This window comes from Zea mays, chromosome 7 (assembly GCF_902167145.1).
Source record: "Zea mays cultivar B73 chromosome 7, Zm-B73-REFERENCE-NAM-5.0, whole genome shotgun sequence".
Lineage (NCBI taxonomy): Eukaryota > Viridiplantae > Streptophyta > Magnoliopsida > Poales > Poaceae > Zea > Zea mays.
In genome coordinates this window covers 19,600,071-19,625,742 of record NC_050102.1, presented here as the reverse complement: position 1 = coordinate 19,625,742, position 25,672 = coordinate 19,600,071, and the positions used below count along the sequence as shown (strand labels likewise).

The 25,672-nt window shown below is 49.0% G+C and overlaps 2 protein-coding genes across 2 annotated transcripts; both read left to right on the top strand.

The window, feature by feature from the left end:
- The first annotated feature begins 6,585 nt into the window (after positions 1-6,585).
- LOC100272358 (oligosaccharide transferase1) lies at positions 6,586-12,569 on the top strand. Its single transcript, NM_001317394.1, has 4 exons — positions 6,586-6,842; positions 9,684-10,307; positions 11,454-11,629; positions 11,720-12,569. The coding sequence occupies exons 1-4, from the start codon at positions 6,778-6,780 to the stop codon at positions 12,316-12,318; spliced, it is 1,464 nt and encodes a 487-aa protein (NP_001304323.1). The 5' UTR covers positions 6,586-6,777; the 3' UTR covers positions 12,319-12,569.
- A 627-nt stretch (positions 12,570-13,196) lies between these two features.
- Positions 13,197-24,459, top strand: LOC100274092 (dolichyl-diphosphooligosaccharide--protein glycosyltransferase 48 kDasubunit). Its single transcript, NM_001148471.1, has 13 exons — positions 13,197-13,535; positions 13,968-14,104; positions 14,191-14,316; positions 15,194-15,247; positions 15,387-15,500; positions 15,652-15,707; positions 15,783-15,824; positions 22,956-23,031; positions 23,130-23,201; positions 23,280-23,405; positions 23,495-23,599; positions 23,701-23,784; positions 24,102-24,459. The coding sequence occupies exons 1-13, from the start codon at positions 13,253-13,255 to the stop codon at positions 24,147-24,149; spliced, it is 1,323 nt and encodes a 440-aa protein (NP_001141943.1). The 5' UTR covers positions 13,197-13,252; the 3' UTR covers positions 24,150-24,459.
- The last annotated feature ends 1,213 nt before the right edge of the window (positions 24,460-25,672 follow it).

Here is a 25,672-nt window from a genome sequence, read left to right as displayed (position 1 = left end):
TGCAATTTTAAAGCTTTGCTCAGTAGCAAACTCTGTTGCAAAGACGAAGCTACATAAGGTTCCCATTCTTAAAACCATAGAGCTAATAGAATGAAGGAAAACAATATAAAATCATACCTTAAAATTTGAATAAAACAAGTTACCAGTGATGTGTTGCTTTCTATAATTGCTAATATCTCTCTCAAGCTTTGGGAATCCGATACTCCTTGACAGGGTGTTCACAATTTTTGCTCCAGCGCGATCGGGGATGCATCCCAAAATTTCTTCGTCCACACCGCCAAAGAGAATGAATCTAGGCTAATAACCGCCAGATACAGTAAATTCTCTCAACTCCGAAATGTCCTCTTCGGAAAGCTGTTGGTCGCCCAGGCGCCGTAAGTCGAAGCTTTTGCTTTACGAAGAGGCTTCTTCAGTGTTCTTTCCTTTTGATGCTAAAGTTTCAGGTGCAATCACCCCCTCAGTATTCCTCTTAGGCTCCACACCAACAATAATTCTATCAATTTCTGATAAGGTGGTCCCGAGAGGACCACCACTACTTTCAGCCTCTTGAGGCGCTTCAGCAGCTTCGTCAGCAGTAGAGGGGGCAATTCTCTTTTGTATTATCGGGGGGGAGTATCGAGGACGACTCTCATCACAATCATCATGCGTCATTTCTTCTGGATATTTCCTCCCCCGGGCATCGAAGGATCTCTCTTGGATTTTGTTTCGGCGACTTCCCTAGCATCCTTTTCTTTTGGCTGTAATAAGCTAGTTAGCTCCGATCCTAGAGGGCTTAGCATGGTGAAAGGTAAAGGTTCAGTCATTATCTCTAGGATTTCTATCACGCCAATAGAAGATGTCGAAGGGGTTCCGACAGTATGCTTCGGCGGAGAAGACTTCTCTTCCTCAGAGCGGTTTGATTCCGCAGTTTTTCGTTTCTTGGATACCGAAGGTTTCAGTATCATCTTAGGAATTTCAGTTTCTCCAGAAACCTTTGGTCTTTTTGGCAGCTTCTTCTTTTTATCCTTCTTGATGGATATCATTGCTTGTCTTTTCTGAATGCTTACAACCCTCTTCTTTATTCCCCCGGCTTCTTCGTCAAGTCTGTCATAATCAAGATATTCGCAGCCGAGGGCGTCCATCACTCGATTTAATCTTCATTTCTCCCGAGTGCCGAAGGCAACTATCATCAACCAGTCTTCTTTCTTAGTGTAGTTCCCAAGGATCTCATTGCACATTGTTTCAATCACTTATAGCCATTCGACACAAGGGCCGCTGAAGATTTTTCGGAATTTGAAGCGGTATGGTAGCCTTACAAGCTCAAGCTTATTTCCTTCGTCTTTCCTCTTCATCATTCCCCATCTACCTGATGTCAGGAAGGTTATATTCGCCAGATATTCTTGCACTAAATGCCGAGTACTAATGTGCTCGGCCACAACTCTGAATTGAACTTCAGCTAACTGGCATGGGGAGCCGAGTTAAATATTGCACAATGGTCTTGTCATGCCGAAGCTCAGCCTTAACGAACTCATCACCGTACTCATGAGTTTTTCCCTCTTCTTCTCATCAGCCTTCGCATAGAACCACTCGTTGGTCCAACCAGTAGGCCATTTAGTACGATATCCAATCACTAGAGCCTTCGTGTTCTTTTGAAAGGTGAAGTTGTAGCATCCGAAGTTCTTGTGGAGGGTGTAACGCCCTGAATTTGGGGGTAGAATTTTTTCTTCTTTTCTCTCACCAAATTCGGGCGTTACTCTCTTTTCTCTTTCCCCGTTTCGCTCTTTCTTCCCAATTTCAAACCAGTATAGCGACTGGTTTCCGTGTCATGTATAAACCTAAGTATCATGGGTGTTGCATCATGCCGAGGCACATTTCTTTGTCTGATGTCGAGTGTTCGTCTCATTCCGTTCCGGATTTCGATTCGCGATTTAATTCCGTTTAGTGGTCGTGCACGTCGTGGGTTTTCGATCCGCGAAGTGGCCCGGCCCAGCCCAGCCCAGCCCAGCCCAGCCCGGCCCGGTCCGGCCCGGCCCTGCGCGCCCCTGGCGCCCACACCCCCCCATGCGCCCCCTCCTCTCTCTTTCTCTCTCTCTCTCTCATTTGGATCTCCCGCGCAACAACCTCCCCTCTCCCTCCTCCACCTCTCTCTCCCCGTGGTGCCCTAGGAATTGGAGACGGCGATCACCGGATTTTGGACCCCGAGGTGAGCTTCCATCCCCTTCTCCTCTCTCTCTCCCTCTCCCTCTTCTTCTTCCTCCCCCGCGCGTGCCCTCCCTTTTCCCCTGCTCGCGCGCGCCCCCGCCCCCTCCCCTGCGCGCGGCGGCGCTCGCTCGCCCCTCCCCTGCGCGCGGCGGCGCTTGCCCGCCCCCTCCCTTGCGCGCGGCGGCGCTCGCCCGCCCCTCCCCTGCGCGCGGCGGCGCTCGCCCGCCCCTCCCCGGCCCCGGCGGCGCTCGCCCGCCCCCTGCCCGGCCCCGCGCGGCGCTCGCCCCCCCCCCCCCCCCCCCCGCCCGTCCCCCTGCCCGCGGCGGCGCTCCTTGTCCGCGGCGGCGATCCCGCCCGCCCCCTGCTCGCCCGGCGCGACCCCCGGCGGCTCGGCCCCGCGCGGCCCCTGCCCCGGTGCGGCCTCGACCCCCTGCGCGCGTCGTCCTGGCCCTCGGCGTGGCCTCGCGTTTCCCGTTTGCCGGTAGCGCGTTCCCGCGTGCGCAACCCGCGCTCGCGGTGATTATTTTTGGTTGGTAGTTAATGTCAAACTCCGTTAGTTAGCGTGCCGCGTCGCGCGCTTCGCCGCGCGACGGATTTGTCTAATTTCAGGTTCTATCTATGTGTTGCGCCGTGCGCTTCGTCGCGCGACGATCCATTTTAATTTCAGGTTGTTTAAGATGTAACGCCGCGCGCGTATTCACGCGACGTTCCACTTTGGACTCAGTTTAGTCGACGTATGCCGTCGTGCGTTTCGTCGCGCGACGCTTAACGTCTCCTCATAGCTAATGTGAAGTGTCTCGTTGCGTGCTCGGTCGCGCGATGAGTCGTTAACTTCTTAATTCGTTTTAGAGTGCTATGTCGCGCGTCTCGCCGCGCGACAATCTTTTTATTTATCTTCACCTGCTTATAATGATTAGACATGAAACATGACTTTACTTTACGCTAAACATAGTGTCTACATTAAATTTCCTTTCATTAAGCGAGTGGTTAATTTATAATCATGTAACGTGACCGTTTCTCGACTGTCTTGTTCCCTTTCTCTCTTAACTGTAACTGCGAGCCCGCGTGGAACGTCTGTTTACTTACTGCATTCTATTGTATGGTGTACTGTTCTTTTGTATTAAATATGTGGATGTATGTGTGTTTGCGCTCGCATAGAGAACGATCCGGTCGAAGAGCCCGAGGAACTAGCAGGAGAAGCCCCTGAGCAGCAGTCGGTTGGTGGAGGCAAGTGTCCTTTGACCTATCTCTGTCCTATTCATTATTTAATTCACCTCCCGCTTTACACATTTATGCCTAAGGATTGACTAGCTTTGTTATCCATGTCCTTGCTTACCTATTTGGGTTGGATTATTATTGTTTAGCTTTATGCTATTGCTTAACTCTAATCAATGAACATGATGAGATTATCTATGATACGCTGTTTTCCCCTTTCTTATGATGATGTTATACTTGTGGTCTTCAAGGGGGCTCGAGCGGTTTCTCGAGTGCCTCTCCGTAAGGACCTGTTCTATGGATGACCGCCCGGGAAAACAGTGCAACCATGAGGGTGGAATGAGATGCCCTTAGCTGAATAATTAGAGGATCCGGGGTGTAGTTCACTTAGCCGTCGTGCCGTCAATGGGGCTCGGTGTATGCGGCTCGCTCTGCCAAGTTTGGGTTCGCCCCTTAGGGAGGAGTGCGGTGCATTTAGGAAACCTAACGGGTGGCTACAGCCCCGGGGAATCTTTGTAAAGGCTACGTAGTGATGTCCTGCTAGGCCACCTAGGTAGTGGTCAATGGGGAGTAGCTCTCTCCGGGCAGAAAGGGAATCACGGCTTGTGGGTAAAGTGCACAACCTCTGCAGAGTGTTTGAAAACTGATATATCAGCCGTGCTCACGGTTATGAGCGGCCAAGGGAGCTCCAGTGATTAGTGGTACTTGATCAGAGACATTATGGTACAGGTGGCTATGAGATCGATGGTTTTGGTTATGACTTTGGTACTGGTAAGTGGTATTCTTTCCGTTTGGAAAGGGTACATCGGGCTAATAACTTGGGTTAATGCTAAAACTTGGCTTTCTATTAGTAAATAATAATCTGACCAACTAAAAGCAACTGCTTGACTTACCCCCCCCCCCACATAAAGCTAATCCACTTCAGCCAAACATGATGCTTGCTGAGTATGTTGATGTGTACTCACCCTTGCTCTACACACCAAACCCCCCATCCCCAGGTTGTCAGCATTGCAACCACTGCTCAGGCGAAGATGAAGCTGTGGAAGGAGACTTCCAGGAGTTTCAAGACTACGACGAGTTCTAGGCGTGGGTTAGCGGCAACCCCCAGTCGGCTGCCTGTGAAGGCCACATTTATCTATGTTTCTTTTCCGCACTTTGATTTATTGTAAGGACTATATGGACGTCTCAGACGTATGATGTAATCGACTATTATTTCCCTTTTAATACTATTTGAGCACTGTGTGATGATGTCCATGTTATGTAACTGCTGTGTACGTGAATAACTGATCCTGGCACGTACATGGTTCGCATTCGGTTTGCCTTCTAAAACCGGGTGTGACAGAGGGCGTCTGCTCTGGCTTTGGTCTGATAGTGGAGTTCGTGCACTCTGCAGAACACTTCAGCATTAGCACTCATTCCTTGATTCCGCAAAGCCCAAATGTATACACTGAGTCTAACTATGGCATTTGGAGTGAGTTGATGAAGATAATTTTCAAATTTCTTTAAAACTTCACTGATCATCTCGTACAGAGGGAACCGAAGCCCTGTCCGGAAGAAGCTTTTGAAAACTATAACTTCATCATCCTTCGACTCTAGAATTACTTTGTCCCCAGCAAATCTTATCAGTCCATCGTCATTCTTCCCAAAATACCCAAGCTTCTTCATTAAAACTAGGTCTTCTACTTTACAGTAGATTTTTCAAATTCAACATGACTAGGCTTGCTTGAACTCAAGATATCATCGTCTTCCTCATCATCACTACCAGCTTCGGCATCAACATTTTTAGCTTCAACACTAACACTGTCTTTCTCTGGAAAAGATCCTTCTCCCTCTTGAACAACTAATCCAGAACGCCTCATAACCTCCGAAATTGGAGATGTCTCAGTGGTTTTGGTCTCTCCACCCTCATTTGTCAGTCTAGCAGTAGACCTAATACTAGCCATTTGACTTCTTAAGACGAAGATAACATTCGATTGTGTTGATGCTTGTTCGAAGACCAATTAACGAATTCACAGAGCACAGACAACTTCAGCTTCAGTAAAAAATTTTCAGCAGCACAACAATGCAATAACAATGAATGCTGTAATAACTTCTTACCAACCAATCTGTTTTTATAGCCCTGCAGGTGAAGAAGGCGTACCGCCACGCCACTCATACTGACTGATCGGTGGACCAACGTAGGCCGTAACTATTTCATTAGTTTTTAACAAGCTCAGAGAAGGTGTTTTTGGACCTTCGGCATTCAGAAGCCTTCGTGTGTTTCGCGGATCGAGTTCGTTATGATAAAACGACCTAGCACCGCAAAGGGGCTACTGTTGGGGGTCTCCTTCTCTGCCGAAGGTCCTCAGGATGAAGAAACCGTTTGTAATTCACTTTGACAAAGATACGTCAAAGGAACTGAGTGCCGAAGCCGTGACAGACACGCAGGAAATACAACGAAGCTTCGTCAATAATTAAAGTTTCGGTTTAAAGATGATCACAAATGTCATACATGAAATCAAGCTAGCAATGAAAAGACTTGTTTATCCTTGATATTTGTATTAGATAAATGTATAGATATCTGAGTCATAATTGTACTTTTGTTTAGGTTGCGTTCTATGTCTATAAAAAGATGAACAGTACATCCGTACTGTTCACGTTTTTTGGAAGGATGTACTCGCATTCTCTCCTTCGAGCAAGCCGAAGATACAAATGTAATATACAACTTGTATCATTTATTAACATACAACACAAATCTTGACATTATTTTGACATAAAATATGAAATGAATGCTTGTTATAATATTACATTGTAATATTATTCGTATGAAAAATGAAGAATCTCTGAAAGACGATAATGCTTCGAAGGACGAAAGTCTTTAACGTTTAATATTTATGTTTTCTTGTTTTTCATTTACAGCAATCGAAAACAAATAACCAATAAGATCAGAACTGGCTACATGAATAGGCGCATGACTTCAGTATGGGAAAGGATCAGAACGAGTTCAAGGAACCGGATAAACTATTATGGCCTGATACTCAAAAATTAAATTGAAGAGTACGCCTTTCCTGCACGACAACAAGGGTGATTATTTATTAGAAGCTGACAGAGAGTTCGCGGAAAATAATAAATAAAATATTGACAGTAAATAAAATAAAATAAAAATATGTATATAAAATATTTGAGGGGAAGCGGGGTCATCCGGTCATATCCTGCCTTGAGTGTTCGTGCAACGCTGCCCCTGCCGCGTCGTCTTCTGGACCGCTTCTCCACTCCGCCCAGCTCGCAGTCGCAGCTCGCTCAAAGCAGCACAGCAGCAAGCAGAAGGAAGAAAAAGAGCAGCGAGAGCCGAGAAGAGAAGCGCGCCGCCGCTCGAGCTCATCCCGCCGCCGGACACACCGCATGGCCATGAGGCACAGGGCGCGGTCCTCCCCCACCTCCCCGCTCACCCCGTCCTCCAGCGCAAGGTAACCCCGCCGGCGCCGCCTCATTGCCTTGTCCCCCTTTCTACCTGGTGGTACTGGCTTCCGAGATTCGCGGTCTCGCGGGTCCCCTTGGCCGGTTTCATCTCTACCGCCAGTTCTCCTTCCTGTGGATTTGTTGGTACGGCTGCTCGCTGCTAGGTGCTAGCTAGGGTGCCGGAATCTCGCGCCTGGTTCCTGGCTGATTCCTTCGGCGCAAGCGCAAAGGAAGGAGTCTTTTGGGCGCTCTGGCTTGTTCTGATTTTGTTCTTGATGCTGCTTTAGATACGCTGCCAGTTTACAGGAGCCGAGCTTCCCGGCGTTTAGATTTTTTGTTTAAAGTTCTTTTAAATAAAAGGAAGAAAAGCTCATTTGGCCCTGCATTTGCAAGCAGTTGCTATGCTTCCTCAGGCCCTTTGGTCGTACACTCAACAGCGCAAGAAGATTAGTGAGCGCAGCAGAACGCTTGCGTAACTGCAAAAAAAAAAGTTCGACGCGCCTGCTGTATTCCTCCAGATTCTCGATTCGGCTAGGAACTGAAAAGCTGTACGGGACAAGGAACTTGGTGCTGGTCTCGAACTAGAAACCGAGAAGATGTACGAGATAAGGACGGCAGGGATGCGTCACTCATGCGTGTGAAGCGTGAACTTCCACTTAGCTTTTCGTTCAGGATAACCGTCACCGAGATCCCGACGCTCTCTGCGTCCATTGACCGCCGTGGCCCCCATGGGCCATGGAAGATGGTGATCTCGTCACCAAGCGCTTGTTGCTCGTGCAACCGGCGTTGACGTTCCCGCCGCCCCCCACTTTCTCGGTGGGCACTGGGCAGGGGGGGCAAGGAAAGCGAGGTAGCAGAAGCTGCTGGCGCGATTTCTTTTTAGTATGTGTGAGCTGCACTCAGGCAGGATTTGAGATTACGTTGTACCTTTTAGAATTCGTTTTCTAGCACGCTGTTTTTGTTGAGTGGATTGTGGTTTGTGGACACCCACTTGGCCACTGTCTTCTGAATGAGAGGCGAGTGGGGTCTTTTATTCCCGCTGCTCTTTTTTTTTCCACGGGGAACAGGAGACATTTCTCTTTGGTTGGTTTGGGAATGTCAAGGATCTCGATGCTCAAGCAATCAAGCTTCTTCATTCCTCGAAAAAGTCGTGATCTTTGTGCTATCTTTTTCCTTCTCTCCGGAAGGGGTAGTAGGGAATCTCTACTAGTAGTAGTAGTAGTAGTTGATTTATTGTAGATAATGGCACAAAGATTTATATGTTATTTACAGGGGGAAAGGCAAACGATTAAAAAAAGGGGGATTTGAGCCAGTCACCAATTTGAGGAATGAGGACAAAATCTATGTTTTGCACTATGTATAACCATGACGATTCAAGATCGGAGTTTCTTTTTCTGATCCCAAATAGTAGTAAGGACCAACATCGCCATTCGAGGTTGCACGGTTAGCATCAAAAGGCTACCCTTTTAGCTAGATTTTTAGCACGTCCAATCACTCATATTACCCACTGATTTGGACAGTGAGTGTTGTGAAGGTTTTAATGTGAAGGAAACTGAGCCAGCTGAGATTGTTCAGCCTAATATTAATATCCACACGTTAGCACCATCTATGTGTCCTCTGTCATGAATTTGCGGTTAAATTTGGTGACGAATGATGAGCCTGATTTGCATTGTTAGACTGTTGTGTGCTGTTTGTGTGTATGGGCCTAGTGCCCGGCCCATGTGGCCTGCTAGTGAATTGTAATCCTAGGCTGGTTAGCCTATACATTGTAGCACTTCTCTAATCAATAGATCTATCCAATTACACTCCTCTAACATTCATTTTGTAAGGTACATGTCTTAACACTAAGACAGTACCACTATAAATGTGTTAATAATTGATAACCAACCCTGTCCCAAAGAAAAGTACGACCAAGCCATCCATTATTATAACTGATAACTACCAGTTGTTAATAAGTGTACAATCCTAACCACTCATAACTCATCTAAATGACTTGATACGCACAAACAAAAAAAAACTTTCTGTTGGGCCCAGTAAATCTAATCAACTGGGCATTTCTGTACAACAGAGCTTTTTAGGGTCACTGTAACAATCAGAATCATGAGGGAGATTTTTGATTAACTGTTTCAATTGTATCTTGCTAATTACAACTTACAAGATGCAGTAATTATAAATAACCCCCCTCACCCCCGTAATTGGAGCCCTCCAATTTATGTATGGTATCAGTTCATATCAAGGAACATAACTTTCTGGCAGTCAGTTCACACTTCAGATACTGGTGCTCTATTCTAATTATATGATTGTTCAGTTGGAAATACGATGTTTATGTTGAGGACTGCTGAGAAATTTGAGACATGTGAAAGGCCTTTTAGTGGAGTTGGTTAGGTGGCCTGAATATCACTCCTTAGGTTCTGAATTTGACTTCCCATGGAAGCAAATTTCAGGCTAATGCTAAAAAATTCCCCACATTTGTCGCACGCCAAAGCATGGTCTGGGTGTGGCAGAGGGTTGGGGTTTTCTCGATCTGCGTGAGAAGGTCTTTTTCTTAATTCAATGTCCAGAGGTTGTCTTATCCCTGCAGGTCAAGTTTTTTTTTAAAAAAAAATTGAGACATGTTGTCATCTTCAAACATTTTTTTTTTATGTTTATGCAAACTCAAAGGATTCTGGAATAAGTTAGTGATGCTTAGTATGTATCTTCATCTTCTATTTTAAATCCTAGCAAGAATATTTCATTTAGAGAATTTACAGTTACATTATCTAGCATACAACAGCAACAAAGCCTCTAACATTATCTACAGAATTTACTGTTACATATCATAACCCTAGTATTTTTTTCTTTTCTTGCAGAACAAACAAGATACTTGGTTTCTCTGTATCTCTCATCCTCATCAATCTGGCTTCAATTATGGAGCGTGCTGATGAGAATCTCCTTCCAGCAGTTTACAAGGAAGTCAGTGCAGCCTTCAATGCTGGTCCTGCAGATCTGGGATACCTCACCTTTGTAATGAACTTTCTGAAGTCAATAGCATCTCCCTTGGCAGGTATCCTTGCTCTGCACTATGATCGGCCAATAGTGCTTGCAATAGGGACTGTTTTCTGGGCCTTATCAACAGGGGCTGTCGGTGTTAGCCAGCGTTTTGGGCAGGTTGCATTCTGGAGAGCCGTAAATGGCCTAGGGCTTGCCATTGTAATACCAGCGCTTCAGTCGTTCATTGCTGATAGCTATAAAGATGGTACGCGTGGTGCAGGGTTCGGTTTGTTAAGCCTCATTGGCGCTGTAGGTGGTATAGGTGGTAGTATTTTGGCAACAATCATGGCTGGAAAGGACTATTGGGGATTCCCAGGATGGCGTGTTGCATTTATGATGGTCGCACTTGTCAGCTTGATAATTGGAATTCTTGTGTACTTATATGCGACTGATCCAAGAAGAATACCTGGCAATCGCCTTCTTGACGAAGATGAGTATGAGAGGTGTGCTATTCTTTTCATCTCACCTAGCTGGAGGGGTTCATTAATCAATACTACTATGGTAGCGAAATAGAACTCACATAGCTTGTAATTTTGTGACATATTAGATCATGTTTTGATGTATATGTTAGAATATAATATAAGTGAATTGTCCACCTCCTCCCATCAGCTTAAGCTTTTGGGTTGAACTGGTTGGTGCATGCAACTTAATATGTTATCAGAGCCAGAGGTCACGAGTTTGAATTCTGGTTAGTGCAATTAAATAAAATAATTGTTGCTCGCTCCTATATTCCACGTCAGAGGCTCGATGTGAGGGGGAGTGTTAGAATATAATATAAGTGAATTGTCTACCTCCTTCCACCAGCTTAGAGCATCTCCAAAAGCTCCCCAGAAGTCTCCCCTAAATCTACTTTTTTGAGAAAAACACAAAAACATGTCTCCAACAGTTCCCCTAAAGCGCTCCCAACTTTTTCATAGCCCTTAAAACTCCCTCATTTGTAGCTACAAATGAGGGGTTTTTTGGGCTCCCCAGAAACAATCTGTCGCTTTAAGGGATCTGTTGGAGAAAGGATTAAAATCTACCCCCACTTATTATTTAGATGTCCCTTAAAACTGATTTTGAGGAGTCGTTTTATGGAGAGCTCTTGGAGATGCTCTTAAGCTTTTGGATTGAACTGGTCAATTAAATAAAATAATTGTTGCTCGCTCCTATATTCCACGTCAGAGGCTCGATGTGAGGGGGAGTGTTAGAATATAATATAAGTGAATTGTCTACCTCCTTCCACCAGCTTAAGCTTTTGGATTGAACTGGTTGGTGTATGCAATTTAATAGTATATAAAAAGGATTCTGATTCTGCCGGATAGAATCTCATCATGATGTTACATTTTTCCTTGAAAGTGTGTTATTCCATTAAACATTCTTCATTTTCTTGTAGGAATTAAACCAGGGTCGGATGTTTTGTGTATGTTTCATTACCTTTTCTTTTTAGTCTGAACTATTTTGCATTCGTTGTGTAGCAAAACCACATTTAGGAACTCTAATGTTATTTGAGAGCCTTCTAGTAGGTTTCTGTATTGTAGCCAAGTTACACCAACATGGGATCTGGAATGGTGCTATAACTGAATATGAACTTTATCCTTGTCTCCCAGGTTGCATCTATCAAGCAAAGATGTTCTTCCTCCGCCTTCTATCTGGAGGGATTCTTGGGTGGCAACAAGATCTGTCATGAAAGTGAAGACGTTTCAGATCATTGTCCTGCAAGGGATCATTGGCTCGTTGCCGTGGACTGCTATAGTTTTCTTCACAATGTGGTTCGAACTCATTGGTACAATAGCAACCATATATATACTTTTAATAAAAAGTCTGATAACAATGCTCTTAAAATTTGAATTCTAACATCGTTGAACACTCTTAGGTTTTGACAACAACAGCTCAGCAGCACTGAACAGCCTCTTCGCCATCGGGTGTGCCAGCGGAGCATTTATTGGCGGGGTGATAGCAGATCACCTGTCAAAGTACTTCCCAGATTCGGCACGGGTCATGTGTGCCCAGTTTAGTGCCTTCATGGGCATCCCGTTTTCTTGGATCCTCCTCACAGTCATCCCCCAGTCAGTTGACTACTGGTATGCCTTCGCCGTCACGCTTTTCTTCATGGGCATCACGATAAGCTGGTGCGCCACCTCGGCAAACAACCCCATGTTCGCCGAGGTGGTCCCTCCCAAGCACCGCACCATGATCTACGCCTTCGACCGCGCGTTCGAGGGCTCATTCGCCTCGTTGGCTGCCCCTGCCGTGGGCCTAATCACCGAGAAGATCTATGGCTATGATACCAAGACCGTGAACCTTGCGAACGGGTCAGCGGAAGGGGCGTACGCGCTCTCAAGGGGGCTGCTGACCATGATGATCGTGCCTTTCGGTGTGTGTGTCCTGTTCTACAGCCCCCTGTACCTTGTGTTCAAGCACGACAGAGAGAACGCTAAATTTGCCAGCTTCAAGGAGCAGGAGCTAGTATGATCAATGATCATACGAATGTGCTTCCTTGGTCCGCATTCATAACCTCTCGTCATCCCGGGCTGGAGCTTTGCGTGATGATTATGAAGATAACTGCCTTGATCGGCATTCAGAACATCTGGTCATACCGTCCTGGGTCATTCTGAGTTTCTTGTTGAGATTATGGCAATTGTGCCACGGAGAGGTGTGGATCAACGTTTGTTCTGGCAGATTTTGAAGATTGTTATAAGGCGACCTTTTTTTTTGTGCTGATCACCTATCCAGAAAGCCATGGCTTCTCCCGACGACTGATTTGTGTTGTTAAGGGATGATTTGCTTTTTTGCATGGCTTCTCCTGACGACTGATTTGTGTTGTTAAGGGATGATTTGCTTTTTTGGTAATTCTTAGTCTTACAAGAGAACCCCAAGGAGAAGCATATGATATGATCTGAACCATGCTGAATTGCTGATGTTACATGTAGTTGGAACAGATCACTAATAATGTTCTGATCACTGGGATCAGCTCGTTTTCAGTAATCTTTCTGGTTTTTTTTTCGCAGGAAAAAATTTCTGTGTTTTTTTTGGGAAAAACACAGGAAATTTTGCTTCTGTTGATTATGAAAGCAGTGCTAGCAGTTTGATTTCATCTATTAAAACTATGTGCGGAAGCAAATTCCGCAAAGAAGCAAAGGAAGAAAATGGAAAATGCTAGCTGCCTCACGTGGGACCTCCTGTCAGAGACAGACCCCTTTGCACGCTTTGGAGCCGCAGCAAAGCTCGAACTCGATCCGGGTCTCCGGGCCATTCGATCTCCGATCGGACGGCCCAGACAGCTCACTTCCTCTCCACCTTTGCACGCTATAGCTCCTCTCCGAGTCGTCGTCTCCGTCGCTGCCTGCTCTGCTTGCTGCGCCACTCCAAACCCAACCCAAAACCCCCACACGAGATCTGCGCAGCAATGGCGACGCGGTGCCACGTCCTGCTCCTCCTCGCCGCCGCCTTCGCGTCCCTCCTCGCGCTCGTGGCCGCGGAAGGGGGCGAAGAGGGGCCCCGCGGGCGCCGGCTGCTCGTCCTCCTGGACGACCTGGCCGTGCGGTCGTCGCACTCGGCCTTCTTCGGCTCGCTCCAGGCGCGTGGGTTCGATCTCGACTTCCGCCTCGCTGACGATCCAAAGCTCTCGCTCCACCGCTACGGCCAGTACCTCTACGACGGCCTCGTGCTCTTCGCCCCCTCCACACCACGTAATTGCTCCTTTCCTGCCTCGCCTCTCGGGGATCCCGATCTGTGTTGTTGTTGGTGTGTTCTGGTGATAGATTCGACGGGAATAGGGATGGTTTGCGTGCGGAGTCTGACTGCTTTTCTGATCTGACCCGTACTCGTGGAGTGGAGTTCTGTGATCTGCTGCGGGTAAATGGCAAATTCGGGATTTCGCGGTAGAATTTCCCGTGACCGGAGGATTTATGCAATCAGGTTCACCTGAAAGTTGACGGTAGCCAGTTAGTTCCAGTTGAAAGAAGCGGACCTAAGGGTATTAATTGTTGCCTGTCGCTATTGACTAGATTACTGCAGCTCTTTGCTCGACTAAACTACTGAACGGGCCTTGATCTCTGCCCATGATGTAATACTTGATTGAACCCGATTTGTTTTTAAAGCCAATCTTTATTTCACGTCAGGTTTTGGTGGATCAGTGGACCAGAACGCAGTCCTCGAATTTATTGATGCTGGGCATGACATGATCCTGGCGGCAGATTCCTCTGCCTCTGATCTCATTCGTGGCATTGCAACAGAGTGTGGGGTTGATTTTGATGAGGCAAGTAGTTTCTGTGGCCTGGCATCTTCCTATCTTTAACATTTTCGTTGACCTCAATGAGCCAACATTGTTTTTGATGATTTCAGGATCCAGAGGCAATGGTTATTGACCATATGAACTATGCCGTCACAGATGTTGAAGGTGATCACACCTTGATTGCTGGTGACGATCTTATCCATTCGGATGTGATACTAGGGTCTGAAAAGATTGAGGTTAGTAGCGATGCTAAGAATCTTCATAACCTTTCTAACCTTTTACACATTTTCATGTTCATTGGATTAAACCGAATTGAGGTTGAATGCTTGTGTGCACTCTTATTCCGAACTTATCAATACACAATTCTGTTTTGTTGTGGATCCATAATTTAATATACTTAGGCACTCAGCATTAGAGCACTATACTACACCTAGTAGCTAAAACTGACTATGAAATACTGAATACTATTGACACAATGACTACTGATTTTTTTGTTCATTATAACAGTTTGGTTGAGAATATTAATCTACACCTAGGGTGTAGAATAGCATGTGTATACTAAGCATTCACAGTTAGCAGGCTTTCTGTTCATCTTTTCTATCACAACACTACAACAGTGATAATCTTGACTTGATCTTGTTGGCCGTACTACCTAAATTTTCAGTTAAAGTGTGCCCATATATTATGTCTTAATATGCTGTTCTGTACATCTGTGCCTACTTCTATATTCAGTCTGGGTTACTGTACTGAGTTTTTCCATGGTTAACCAATTGATAGTATTAACTTAGATACTTATGTCTAAAAATATGTCTGTTCCAATTAAAATTAGCTACTTATATATATATCTGGAGTTCATTGCTGACTAGAGTTGGCTTAGCTATAATATTATTTCTTAACATTGCACTTTTATGAAGATGTGGTGTAAACTTGCCATATATATCTGGAGTTCATTACTGACTAGAGTAGGCTTAGCTATGATTTCTTAACATTGCACTTTTACGAAGATGTGGTGTAAACTTGCCAAGTGCTTCTGTTTAGCGTTTTCTTTTGCATTTTGGGCAGTGCTTAAATGTAAATTTGTCTTCTTTTAAATATTTTTCTCCATATTTCTAGGCTCCTGTATTGTTTCGAGGAATTGGACACATGGCTAATCCATCAAACAGTTTGGTATGTACTTTGGATTCTGCACAGTGATATTTGCATGTCCAACTATTAGTTGCATAACTCTGTTTTATTTCTGTAAAACATGTACTTTTATGTGTTCCCCTATAATCGCCTATTCTCCTCTGTATTTGGATATTCCTAGGTTCTGAAGGTTCTATCAGCCTCTCCATCAGCATATTCAGCTAATCCAAAGACTAAGTTAGCGTCTCCTCCATCGCTCACTGGGTCAGCTATATCATTGGTTTCGGTTATGCAGGTAATAAAATTTGTTTTATTTGCTTATTGTTATTAGTGGGCTAGTCATTCCATTGCTCATTGTTCTGCATCCATTAAATGTATGGTTGACCTGCCAGAATCCATGTATGTTGCCATTCATTCTCTCTGATAAATTTTATGTCTTCTTGAAGGCAAGAAATAATGCTCGGGTGCTGTTATCTGGATCACTCGATCTGTTTAGCAACCGGTATGCTATCATATATACACTGAATTAATTTCCCCTGGTTTTCCATAAAGTGCATATGTTGTTCCTTTTATTTAGGTTCCTGAAGTCTGGTGTTCAAAAGGCTGATAGCAAAACAAGGTTAGCTTACTTTTGGAGCTTTTATTGACATTAATAGATTATAGATTTCAGCTAGAAAGTATCAAGATCTTTTGGCTGCTATTTCTGTTGCCTAATGCCTTCAATCCTTTTGTAGTTAAATGTCTACCTTTCCTAGTTCTATAAGATGTACCCTACTGCCAGATTTGAAGTTTTTATCTTGTAATTAAGTCTTTGCAATGCAACAGAACACTACTTGATAAAGGGTAAGTAAAAAAAAAACTCGATCCGTGGGGGCAAGATAGCCCTCGAGTATTCTGCTTAAGAGAGAAGGTAACCTTCACATAGGTCGAGAAAACCCCCAACCCTTTGCCCCACCCATACACAGTGGCACCCCGAGTATTCTGCCTAAGATAGAAGGTAACCTTCACATAGGTCAAGAAAACCCCCAAACCTTTGCCCTGCCCATACACAGTGACACCGTTGTCCATGTGTGAACCTAGGTCAACCCTTAGACCTGTGCTTTGGCGTGAGACATGCAAGCAATTTTTTTATCTCCTAGCCTTCGCTACCACGAGGAGTTGAACCTAGGACCTGAGTCGAATCTGTTAGATTCTATGGTGCCTAGGATCGATTCCTAAGCCTCTAGAATACCAATCCATACTGGGGAAACCTCGATGATGAGTAGATCTAATCTACCGAAAGGTTTAGGTAAACATACCGTCATCGTTGTTGTTCATGGCTGTTGGAAACTGAACCCATGCAGGCCCATTACAGTGAGGGGTGAGACGGTAATTACAACCCAAACCCTAGACTCCTAGACGGGTAGTCTAACACCCCCCTGCAGTCACAACTCTATCCTGTACAGATGTTGAGACTGGATCGAAAGTCTAGAAATACACTCGACGGTAGTCCCTTGGTGAAGATGTCGGCGAACTGCAGCGTGGTGGGGACGCTGAGAACCCGAACGTCACCGGCAGCGACACGCTCGCGGACGAAGTGAAGGTCGATCTCGACGTGCTTCGTGCGCTGATGCTGCATGGGGTTGGTGGAGAGGTAGACCGCACTGACGTTGTCGCAGTAGACGAGTGTGGCGCGCTGAAGAGGACTGTGGAGCTCGTGGAGGAGCTGGCGCAGCCAGGAGGCCTCGGCCACACCGTTGGCCACGGCACGGTACTCGGCCTCAGCGCTGGAGCGAGAGACGACGGGCTGCCGCTTGGCGGCCCAAGAGACTAGGTTGGCGCCCAGGAACACGGCGTAGCCGGAGGTGGACCGGCGCGTGTCGGGACAGCCAGCCCAGTCAGCGTCGGTGTAGACAACGAGCTCCGACGTCGGGGATGGGCGGAGTAGGAGGCCGTAGTCGAGGGAGCCGCGGAGATAGCGTAGAATCCGCTTGAGCGCAGTGAGATGGGGCTCCCGCGGAGTGTGCATATGCAGGCACACCTGCTGGACAGCGTAAGCGATGTCGGGCCTGGAGAACGTGAGGTACTGGAGCGCGCCGGTGAGACTCCGGTATGACGTCGCGTCGGCGACCGGAGGCCCGTCGTCCTCAGAGAGCTTCGCCTGAGTGTCGACAGGCGTGGAGCAGGGCTTGCAGTCAGACATGCCAGCTCGCTCCAGGATGTCGATGGCGTACTGGCGCTGGTGGAGGAAGAGACCCTGAGGCCGACGTTCGGCGGTGATGCCGAGGAAGTGGTGGAGGGGCCCCAGGTCCTTCATCGCGAACTCCCGCTGGAGGGCGACGATCGTGCGGTGTAGAAGGTCGGCGGTGGATGCCGTGAGCACAATGTCGTCGACGTAGAGCAGGAGGTAGACGGTGTCGTCGCCGCGCCGGTAGATGAACAGGGACGTGTCCGACTTGGCCTCGACGAAGCCGATGGAGGCTAGGTAGGAGGCAAAGCGACTGTACCAAGCCCGTGGCGCCTGCTTGAGGCCGTACAGGGACCTGTTCAGCCGGCAAACCAGATCCGGACGGTCGGCGTCGACGAAGCCGGTGGGCTGGCTGCAGTAGACAGTCTCCGTCAGAGTGCCATGGAGGAAGGCATTCTTGACATCGAGCTGATGGATCGCCCAGTCGCGGGAGAGGGCGAGGGAGAGGACGGCGCGAACAGTGGCGAACTTGACGACAGGGCTGAAGGTCTCGTCGTAGTCCACTCCGGGGCGCTGGGTGAAGCCCCGAAGGACCCAACGGGCCTTGTAGCGGTCGAGGGAGCCGTCCGAGGTCAGCTTGTGGCGAAATAGCCACTTGCCGGTGACCACGTTGGTGCCTGGTGGACGCGGCACCAGGTCCCAGGTGTGGTTGGCCAAGAGGGCCGCGTACTCCTCCTCCATAGCACGACGCCAATGTGGGTCGGCGAGGGCAGTGCGAACGGAGGAGGGTACCGGGGAAGCGTCGGGTGGAGTGCTAGTCGTAGCAGCTGCCAGGATTAGCCGGTCGACGGGGCGGAGAACGCCAGCAGCGCGCCGAGTCACCATCGGATGGACGTGCCCGGGGTCGCGGTGGATGGCGACCGGGTGGTATACGGACTACTCGGAGTGAATCGCCGGGACGTCGGGAGCGGCTGGTGGGGCCGGCTCACGACGGTGATAGACGACGGCGGGGTCGGCGAATCGGGCCGCGCTCGTTGACGGGCCCGAGTCGGGGGGCGCCGATGTAGTGGCGTGGCCGCGGCGATGGTAGACGAGGGCGGGGTTGGCGAATCGAGCCGGAGTTGACGGGGCCGCGCGTGGCGCAGGTGGGGTCGGCGGGGCCGCGCGTGGCGCGGGCAGGATCGACGGGGCCGCGCGTGGCGCGGGCAGGATCGACGGGGCCGCGCGTGGCGCAGGCAGGGTCGACGGGGCCGCGCGTGGCGCAGGCGGGGTCGACGGGGCCGCGCGTGGCGCGGAAGAGGTCGTGGGGGCCGCACGAGGAGCAGGTAACGGCGCAAGACGGAGAGCCGGAGGTGGGGGAGGAATCGGATCGGACTCGAGGAGGGAGTCAAGATCGGTGGGTGGGGTGGAGCTAGCAAGGGGAAACACATCTTCGTCAAAGATGACATGACGAGAGATGATGATGCGGTGGGAGGTGAGGTCCAGACACCGGTACCCCTTATGGTCAGGGGAGTAGCCAAGGAATAGACAGCGGGTGGAGCGAGGAGAAAGCTTATGTGGAGCGGTAGCGGAAGTGTTAGGGTAGCAGGCACAGCCGAACACGCGAAGGTGGTCATAGGAAGGGGTTGTGCCGTATAGGGCGAAGTGAGGGGTAGGGTGGCGTACCGCCTTCGAGGGAAGACGGTTCAGGAGGTGGGTGGCAGTGTGCAGGGCCTCTGCCCAGTAGCTGGCAGGGAGAGACGCCTGGAAGAGGAGGCAGCGGAGCATATTAGTGGTGGTGCGGATCATGCGTTCGGCTCGGCCGTTCTGTGCAGAAGTGTAGGGGCATGAGAGACGCAACTGGACGCCATGAGTGAGGAAGAAAGAGCGAGAGGCGTTGTTATCGAACTCGCGGCCATTGTCACACTGCAGAGCACGGACCGGGCGACGAAACTGAGTGGATACCCAGGTGAAGAAGTGTGTGAGGGTGGTGAATGTGTCCGACTTCAAACGAAGCGGGAAAGTCCAGAGAAAATGGGAAAAATCATCCAAAATCACCAAATAGTATTTATAGCCAGAAAGACTGAGTACAGGGGAGGTCCAAAGATCACAGTGAACCAGGTCAAAAGCCTGCTCAGCCCGAGAAGAAGAAGTAGTAAATGGGAGACGAGTATGTCGGCCTAACTGACAAGCATGACAGGGACCCTCAAAATGTCCCCTACTACATGAAAGATCTAGACTACTGGTAATCTTGGTCATGACGTCGGGTCCAGGATGGCTAAGACGTCGATGCCATGTGGTGGAGGAGGTGGTGGAGACCAGGGCAGGAGGGGGAGACACGCCGGAGGTGGAGGGCTGGAGCGTGTAGAGTGGCCCCGAGCTGTCACAACGGGCGAGAAGGGTCCTGGTGGCCAGATCCTTCACAGAAAAACCAGAGGGGTCAAACTCAATGGAACAGGAGTTGTCAGTGGTGAATCGACGAACAGAAAGAAGGTTGTGAGTGATGTGGGGAGCTACGAGAACATCGTTGAGGTAAAACGGCCCAGGGAGAACCGAGGCACCTACTGAGGTGACTGGCAGAGTGGAACCGTTTCCAACGACGATCGAGGATGGGTGAGAGGGGAGGGGGGGATGAGAGCGAGAGAGCGTGCCTGCCGTGGGAGTGGTGTGGTACGAGGCACCGGAGTCGATCACCCAGTCGGAGGAGGGTGGGGTCATCGCCATGGTGCTGAAAGCAGCAGCGAGGGAGGCGCTGTCCCAACCACCGGACGGCGGGGACCAAGGCATCGAGGTGTGGGTCCCCGGGGGCAGGAGCGCGGGCGGAGCCTAGGGCACGACGGGAGCACCATAAGGAGGTGTGCCGTAGTGAGGTGTAGTCAGGAGGGCTGGCGCCGGAGGACGAGGGGTGCTCGGTGCCTGGCCCGACCACATGGTGATGGTCCCGGTCCAGGGGTTGTAGAATGACGGCCACGCGTGGCCGCCACCCCGGCCGGAGGGACCACCACGAGAGGAGCCGCCGCTCCCACGGCCGCCCTTGCGGGAGCGACGACCCCCGTCGGTCGTGGAAGTCGGACGAGGGGCCGCCGGGACGGCAGGTGGGGGGCGGGTGCTAGCCCCGGTCGACGGAGGGCGGGTGGCCGGGCCCCCTGAAGGCGGCTGACCACTGGTAGGAGCGCTGTAGAGGGCCGAGGCAGGAGTGGGTGCCTCATTCGCCATGGTGAGCTCCTCGAGGAGAAGCTCGTTCCGCACGGCGTGGAAGGTGGGGAAGGGCACGCTCCTCTTGATGAGAGCCTTCAGGTGGCCGTAGCGGGGGCTGAGGCCACGCAGGAGGTTCAGCACCAGGGTACGATCGACAACGGGCTCGCCGAGATCGCGGAGAGAGTCAGCCAGACCCTTCATCTGGCGGCAGTATTCGCCCACGGAGAGGTCCCCCTGAGAGAATAGGTGGAACTGGGCGTCGAGGTGGAGTGCCCGAGCATCTCGATTCCCGAGGAACTGGTCCTCGAGAGCGAGCCACGCCTGGCGCGCAGTGTCCGCCTGGTCGCGGATGATGTCCTGTAGCTCGACGGTGATGGTGCCGTGGAGCCACGAGAGGACGACACTGTCCATGAGGCACCAGGAGCGAGGCGACGGAGTGTCGTGGTCGATGAGGACGTGATCGTCGAGGACGAACCGCCGCAGTGTGAGAAGGACCTGTCCTCGCCAACGGGAGTAGTGGGGAGACGCCGGATCCAACACCACGGACACGAGGGCCCGGATGTTGTGCAGGCCGGCTGCTTGAGCGTGGAGAGCAGCGATGAGGTCGGCGTCGAGGTCAGAGGCGTGGGGGTCCTCTGGGGGCTCCGCATCGGCGAGAGTCGGGTGGCCGAGAAGACGCTGCGTGGTGGCCATCTGGGTGGTCAGAGCAGCGCCCAGGGCACGCTCACGCTCCAGGGCGAGGGAGGCAGCGCGCTCGCGCTCCCGCGAGGTCGTCACAGCGGCCTGGATCGAGGCGAGGGTGCTGACGAGCGGGGGGTCGGTGGTGGGGAGTGTGGAGGGAGCGACACGATGACTCCAGGTGGGTGCAGCGAAGGCGGGGAAGCCCGGCGGGGAGGTGCGACGCAGGGGCAGCGGGGAGGAGGCGTGGAGCGGCTCGAGGCCGGTGATGTAAGGGGCCCCTCCATGGGCGGTCTCGCTGCCGATCGCAGCGGGAACGATGGTGCCGGTGGCGGCAGTGGTGCTGTCGTCCATGGCGGCGGAGTCGCAGGGAAGAGGGGCGCGGCCTGGCCTGGCGCCTGGTCGAGGTGGTGCAGGGACGTCGGGCGCCGCTCCCTGCAGGCCTGGTGCCTGGTCGAGGTGGGACGTCGGGGAAGAGGGAAGACCGGAGGTGGGACGTCGGGCGCCGCACCCAGGGGGAAGGTCGGCGGCGGCGGACGCGCAGGGGCAGAGGCCCTGGGCGCGACGAGCGCGCAGGGGAGGGGCGACGGGATGCGTGGGGAAGACCGGAGGTGGGACGTCGGGCGCCGCACCCAGGGGGAAGGCCGGCGGCGGCGGACGCGCAGGGGCAGAGGCCCTGGGCGCGACGAGCGCGCAGGGGAGGGGCGACGGGATGCGTGGGCAGAGGGGCGCTCCGCGCCTGGGCAGGGGACCGGCGGTGGAGCCGGCGGCTGGGAGGGAGAGGAGGGAGGTCGGCGGTGGGCGCGGACGCTGGCTGGGTGCCGGCGGCCGACGCAGGGGAGAGGAGGGAGAGGAATCGGCGGCAGGGGAGATGAGCCCCTGGCGGCTGCGCAGGGGAGAGGATGCCCCTGGCGGCTGTAGGACAGGAAACAGAAAACCTAAACCTAGACTGATGATACCATGTTGGAAACTGAACCCATGCAGGCCCATTACAGTGAGGGGTGAGACGGTAATTACAACCCAAACCCTAGACTCCTAGACGGGTAGTCTAACAATGGCCGTGGTTGGCTGGCTACGATGGCGGCAGTGTCTTGCCTTGCAGACCCGCCTCCTTCGTAGTCCCCTCCTCGCTGTGTGTTCTGTCGAGGTAGAGGTTGGGGATCCTCCTCGTCGGTCGGTGGTGGATCTCATCCTCCAATGGCGCTTGTAGGTGGAGTCGGATCCCGATCTAGGGTTCCCGTTGGGACAACCAAGTCAAAAATTCGCCTCCGAGGTGGATCGAACCTAGGACCTAGAGGTGCTACTCGGAAGCCTTAACCATTACGCTAGAGGCCCTTTCGCTACACTCTAACAGAATCGAGATATTTTGATATTTGACACCCAAATCACATGCCTTTCATGATTTAACACCGCTATCACAATGACATGTGGGGTCACTATGAGTTATCGACATGTGGGTCAGGGTGTCAAATCCTGAAAGGCACGTGAATTGGGTGTCGAATCTTGAAATTGAGGACACACCCTAACATGAGATATTGGGTGATGTCATATTAAAAAGGATGTTTGAGCATGTTATACTCTTTGCGTTGTAGCATAGATTGCAAAGTTTCATATTGCTGGTTGTTGGATATTTACAAATTATAGTACCACATATCCTGGAACAGAACGAACCTATCATTATTATTTTTACATATTTCTGGAGTTCATTTATTATATGCTATTGTACAGATATGAGAGAGCTGGAAACGAGCAATTTGTGGCAGAGATAAGCAAATGGGTTTTCCATGAGAGGGGACATCTAAAGGTTATATTGCCTTATTATTCCATTATAGTTTTATTTAGGGGATTGATGTTTTTCAAATAAAAGGGATGGTGTAACCTTTGTTGTGTTCATATTCACAGGCTGTTAATGTTAGGCATCACAAGGTTGGGGAGACCAATGAACCAGGCATGTACCGCATTAATGATGACCTGGTAATTCTTTTGCCTTGATGTGTACTTGCTGTTGAGCTATGACAAGTTAAATGTGCTAATATAAAACTCCCCATCCAGGAATACTCTGTTGAGATCTATGAATGGTCCGGAACAAGCTGGAAGCCGTATGTTGCTGATGATGTGCAGCTTCAATTTTTCATGATGAGCCCTTACGTTCTGAAAACTATGTCGACTGACAACAAGGTGCGGACTTACTAAATATGTTTTGTATTAAAATATATTGTGAGACTGACAGATTGCTGTGGCTAAACTATCATGTTCTCCCAATTTAGGGTTTGTATTCAACAACCTTCAAAGTTCCAGATGTTTATGGAGTTTTCCAGTTCAAAGTTGAGTACCAAAGACTGGGATATACTGGTCTGTCTTTTACAAAGCAGGTTAGTCCCCTGACACAATTACTTTACTCAAGCTGCATCCACTTGTATAGTCGTTTTCTGTGACTTTTTCTCATTCGATAATCTGTTTCTGTCTGCTGCAGATTCCAGTACGTCCTTACAGACATAATGAGTATGAGAGATTCATAACATCAGCGTACCCATACTACACCGCCTCATTTTCAACAGTAAGATCTTCCGTATTCTATTCAGTAGACACAATGAAATTGTTTTTTGCATCTTTTACAGCTTCACCTCTATGAGCTTTATCATTAAAATTCACTTGCGTAGATCGTTTCATAGGTTGAATCGTGTATAACTACCTAGCCTTGTTTTTTCTTACGGCCTAGTTTGAATAGATGATAATCCTCTCCAGTCCATATGCATTGGTAGCTATTGACAGGGAAACAAGTCCATTCCCCACTTCAATCCACATGTATTGAGAGAGCATGTAAGCTCTGGATTAGCTCTATGTATCACCTCTCTCATTTCTTCCTCGTTGCAGATGGGTGCTTTCTTCGTATTCTCGTTTGTGTACCTGTACCACAAATAAAGGACTCATGGGAGCGCACAAGTCTCTGGAGGCTGACGTGACCAAGATCTGTGGGCACTGAATGTTGTGCTATAAGCCAAGAGTTACCCGGCGCCAATTTTATGGAACCATGTTTTTGTACTGCCAACTTAGATAACATTTGACGACCGTGACCGCACTCATGGGAAATTTACTCGTGCTAGGATGTTCGATCTGCCCCCACTTCTTTTTTTTCTTTCTTGGACCCTTTCTGATCAGCACTTGTCAGAACGTTTACAGTCTATAGCACTGAAACGTGATTTTGGAAGTACTACACCCCCAGTAATTTTGCACTCGTGCCCAGTTCTGATTTCTGATCCTGGGTGTGGACTTCAAAGTCTGCCTATTATACTTCCGCAATTGTTCGTGTTTATAACCTGGACGCACGTATTTTTTTTCACGGGCTTATTGAACATGATGCTCGAAGAGTGCACTAAACATGCCATGCACGTATTTTTTTTCACGGGCTTGTTGAACATGAATGCTCGAAGAGTGCACTAAACATGCCGCTTCATGTACAGAATTCGAAATTTGTAATGTTATATGAGCATTTTCTCGGGCAGTGGATGCATTTTAGGTGCCGTTTGGTTCACATTTGTCATGTACATTTGTCATGTAATGGGTAATTGATAACGTTAAACCATGTTTATTTAAGTTTAACTGTAATTAGATATCACACTAGAAATTGATAGAATGAAATTGATAGCATTCTATTCAAACTTATTATTGCTAGTACTTGATTGTGAATCATTATTATGTTACATTTTAGTAAACCAAACAACATCTTAATATTTATTGGTCTTCAACAACGTTCTCTAAATTTCATCTTCTAAAAATATATTCACTGTCCTATACACCATACTCTAAAAGATTTCTTTCTCTATATTTCCTCATCTCCAGCAACGTTTACTAAATCCGGTTCTCTATATCTACAGTGATGACAGAAACTATATACTATATTGATTGTTTTGTAATATACATTTAAAAACAAATTTAACCTAGTATGGAAAAATTAAGTAAACTTTTTTTTTGAAATTTGACATTTTTTGATAATCGCATGAGAACGCAATGCGAAAACTGTATGAGTACGTAGAATGTAAAATATTATTTATATTAAAACTATTAAATATGTTTTACAACTACATTTTGACGTGGTGGAGATTTTTTTTGTGTTCACGTGAACCTGAACGTGTGGACCGGCTGCTTTTGCTGTAACCAGAGACACGTACAACGAGCGGCGGGAGGGAATAGGGAGAGAAGCTTTGGGGCCGTTCGGTTGTACAGTAATAAGACAGGATTCGTTTCAGCTCATCAAAATCTATATAAATTAGAGAAGTAATTTCAGTAGAAATCAATCCGAGGCTCCAATCCCTAAAAACCGAACAGAGCCTTAGGCTATTTGCAGCTGTTTCACTGTATTATTTTTTTTGCATCACATCGTCAACATTTTATCTCTTACTTTTCTTACTCCCGCAGCTGTTTCTCCTAAATTCTCTCATTATACC

What these genes read in the sequence shown, in the direction of transcription:
- LOC100272358 (NM_001317394.1), top strand. Translation starts at nt 6,778, where the DNA reads ATGGCCATGAGGCACAGGGCGCGGTCCTCCCCCACCTCCCCGCTCACC. An exon ending in ACCCCGTCCTCCAGCGCAAG is followed by an intron (nt 6,843 to 9,683) that starts GTAACCCCGCCG and finishes CTTTTCTTGCAG; the next exon opens with AACAAACAAGATACTTGGTT. An exon ending in AATGTGGTTCGAACTCATTG is followed by an intron (nt 11,630 to 11,719) that starts GTACAATAGCAA and finishes GAACACTCTTAG; the next exon opens with GTTTTGACAACAACAGCTCA.
- LOC100274092 (NM_001148471.1), top strand. Translation starts at nt 13,253, where the DNA reads ATGGCGACGCGGTGCCACGTCCTGCTCCTCCTCGCCGCCGCCTTCGCG. An exon ending in GTGGGGTTGATTTTGATGAG is followed by an intron (nt 14,105 to 14,190) that starts GCAAGTAGTTTC and finishes TGATGATTTCAG; the next exon opens with GATCCAGAGGCAATGGTTAT. An exon ending in ACACCGCCTCATTTTCAACA is followed by an intron (nt 23,785 to 24,101) that starts GTAAGATCTTCC and finishes TCCTCGTTGCAG; the next exon opens with ATGGGTGCTTTCTTCGTATT.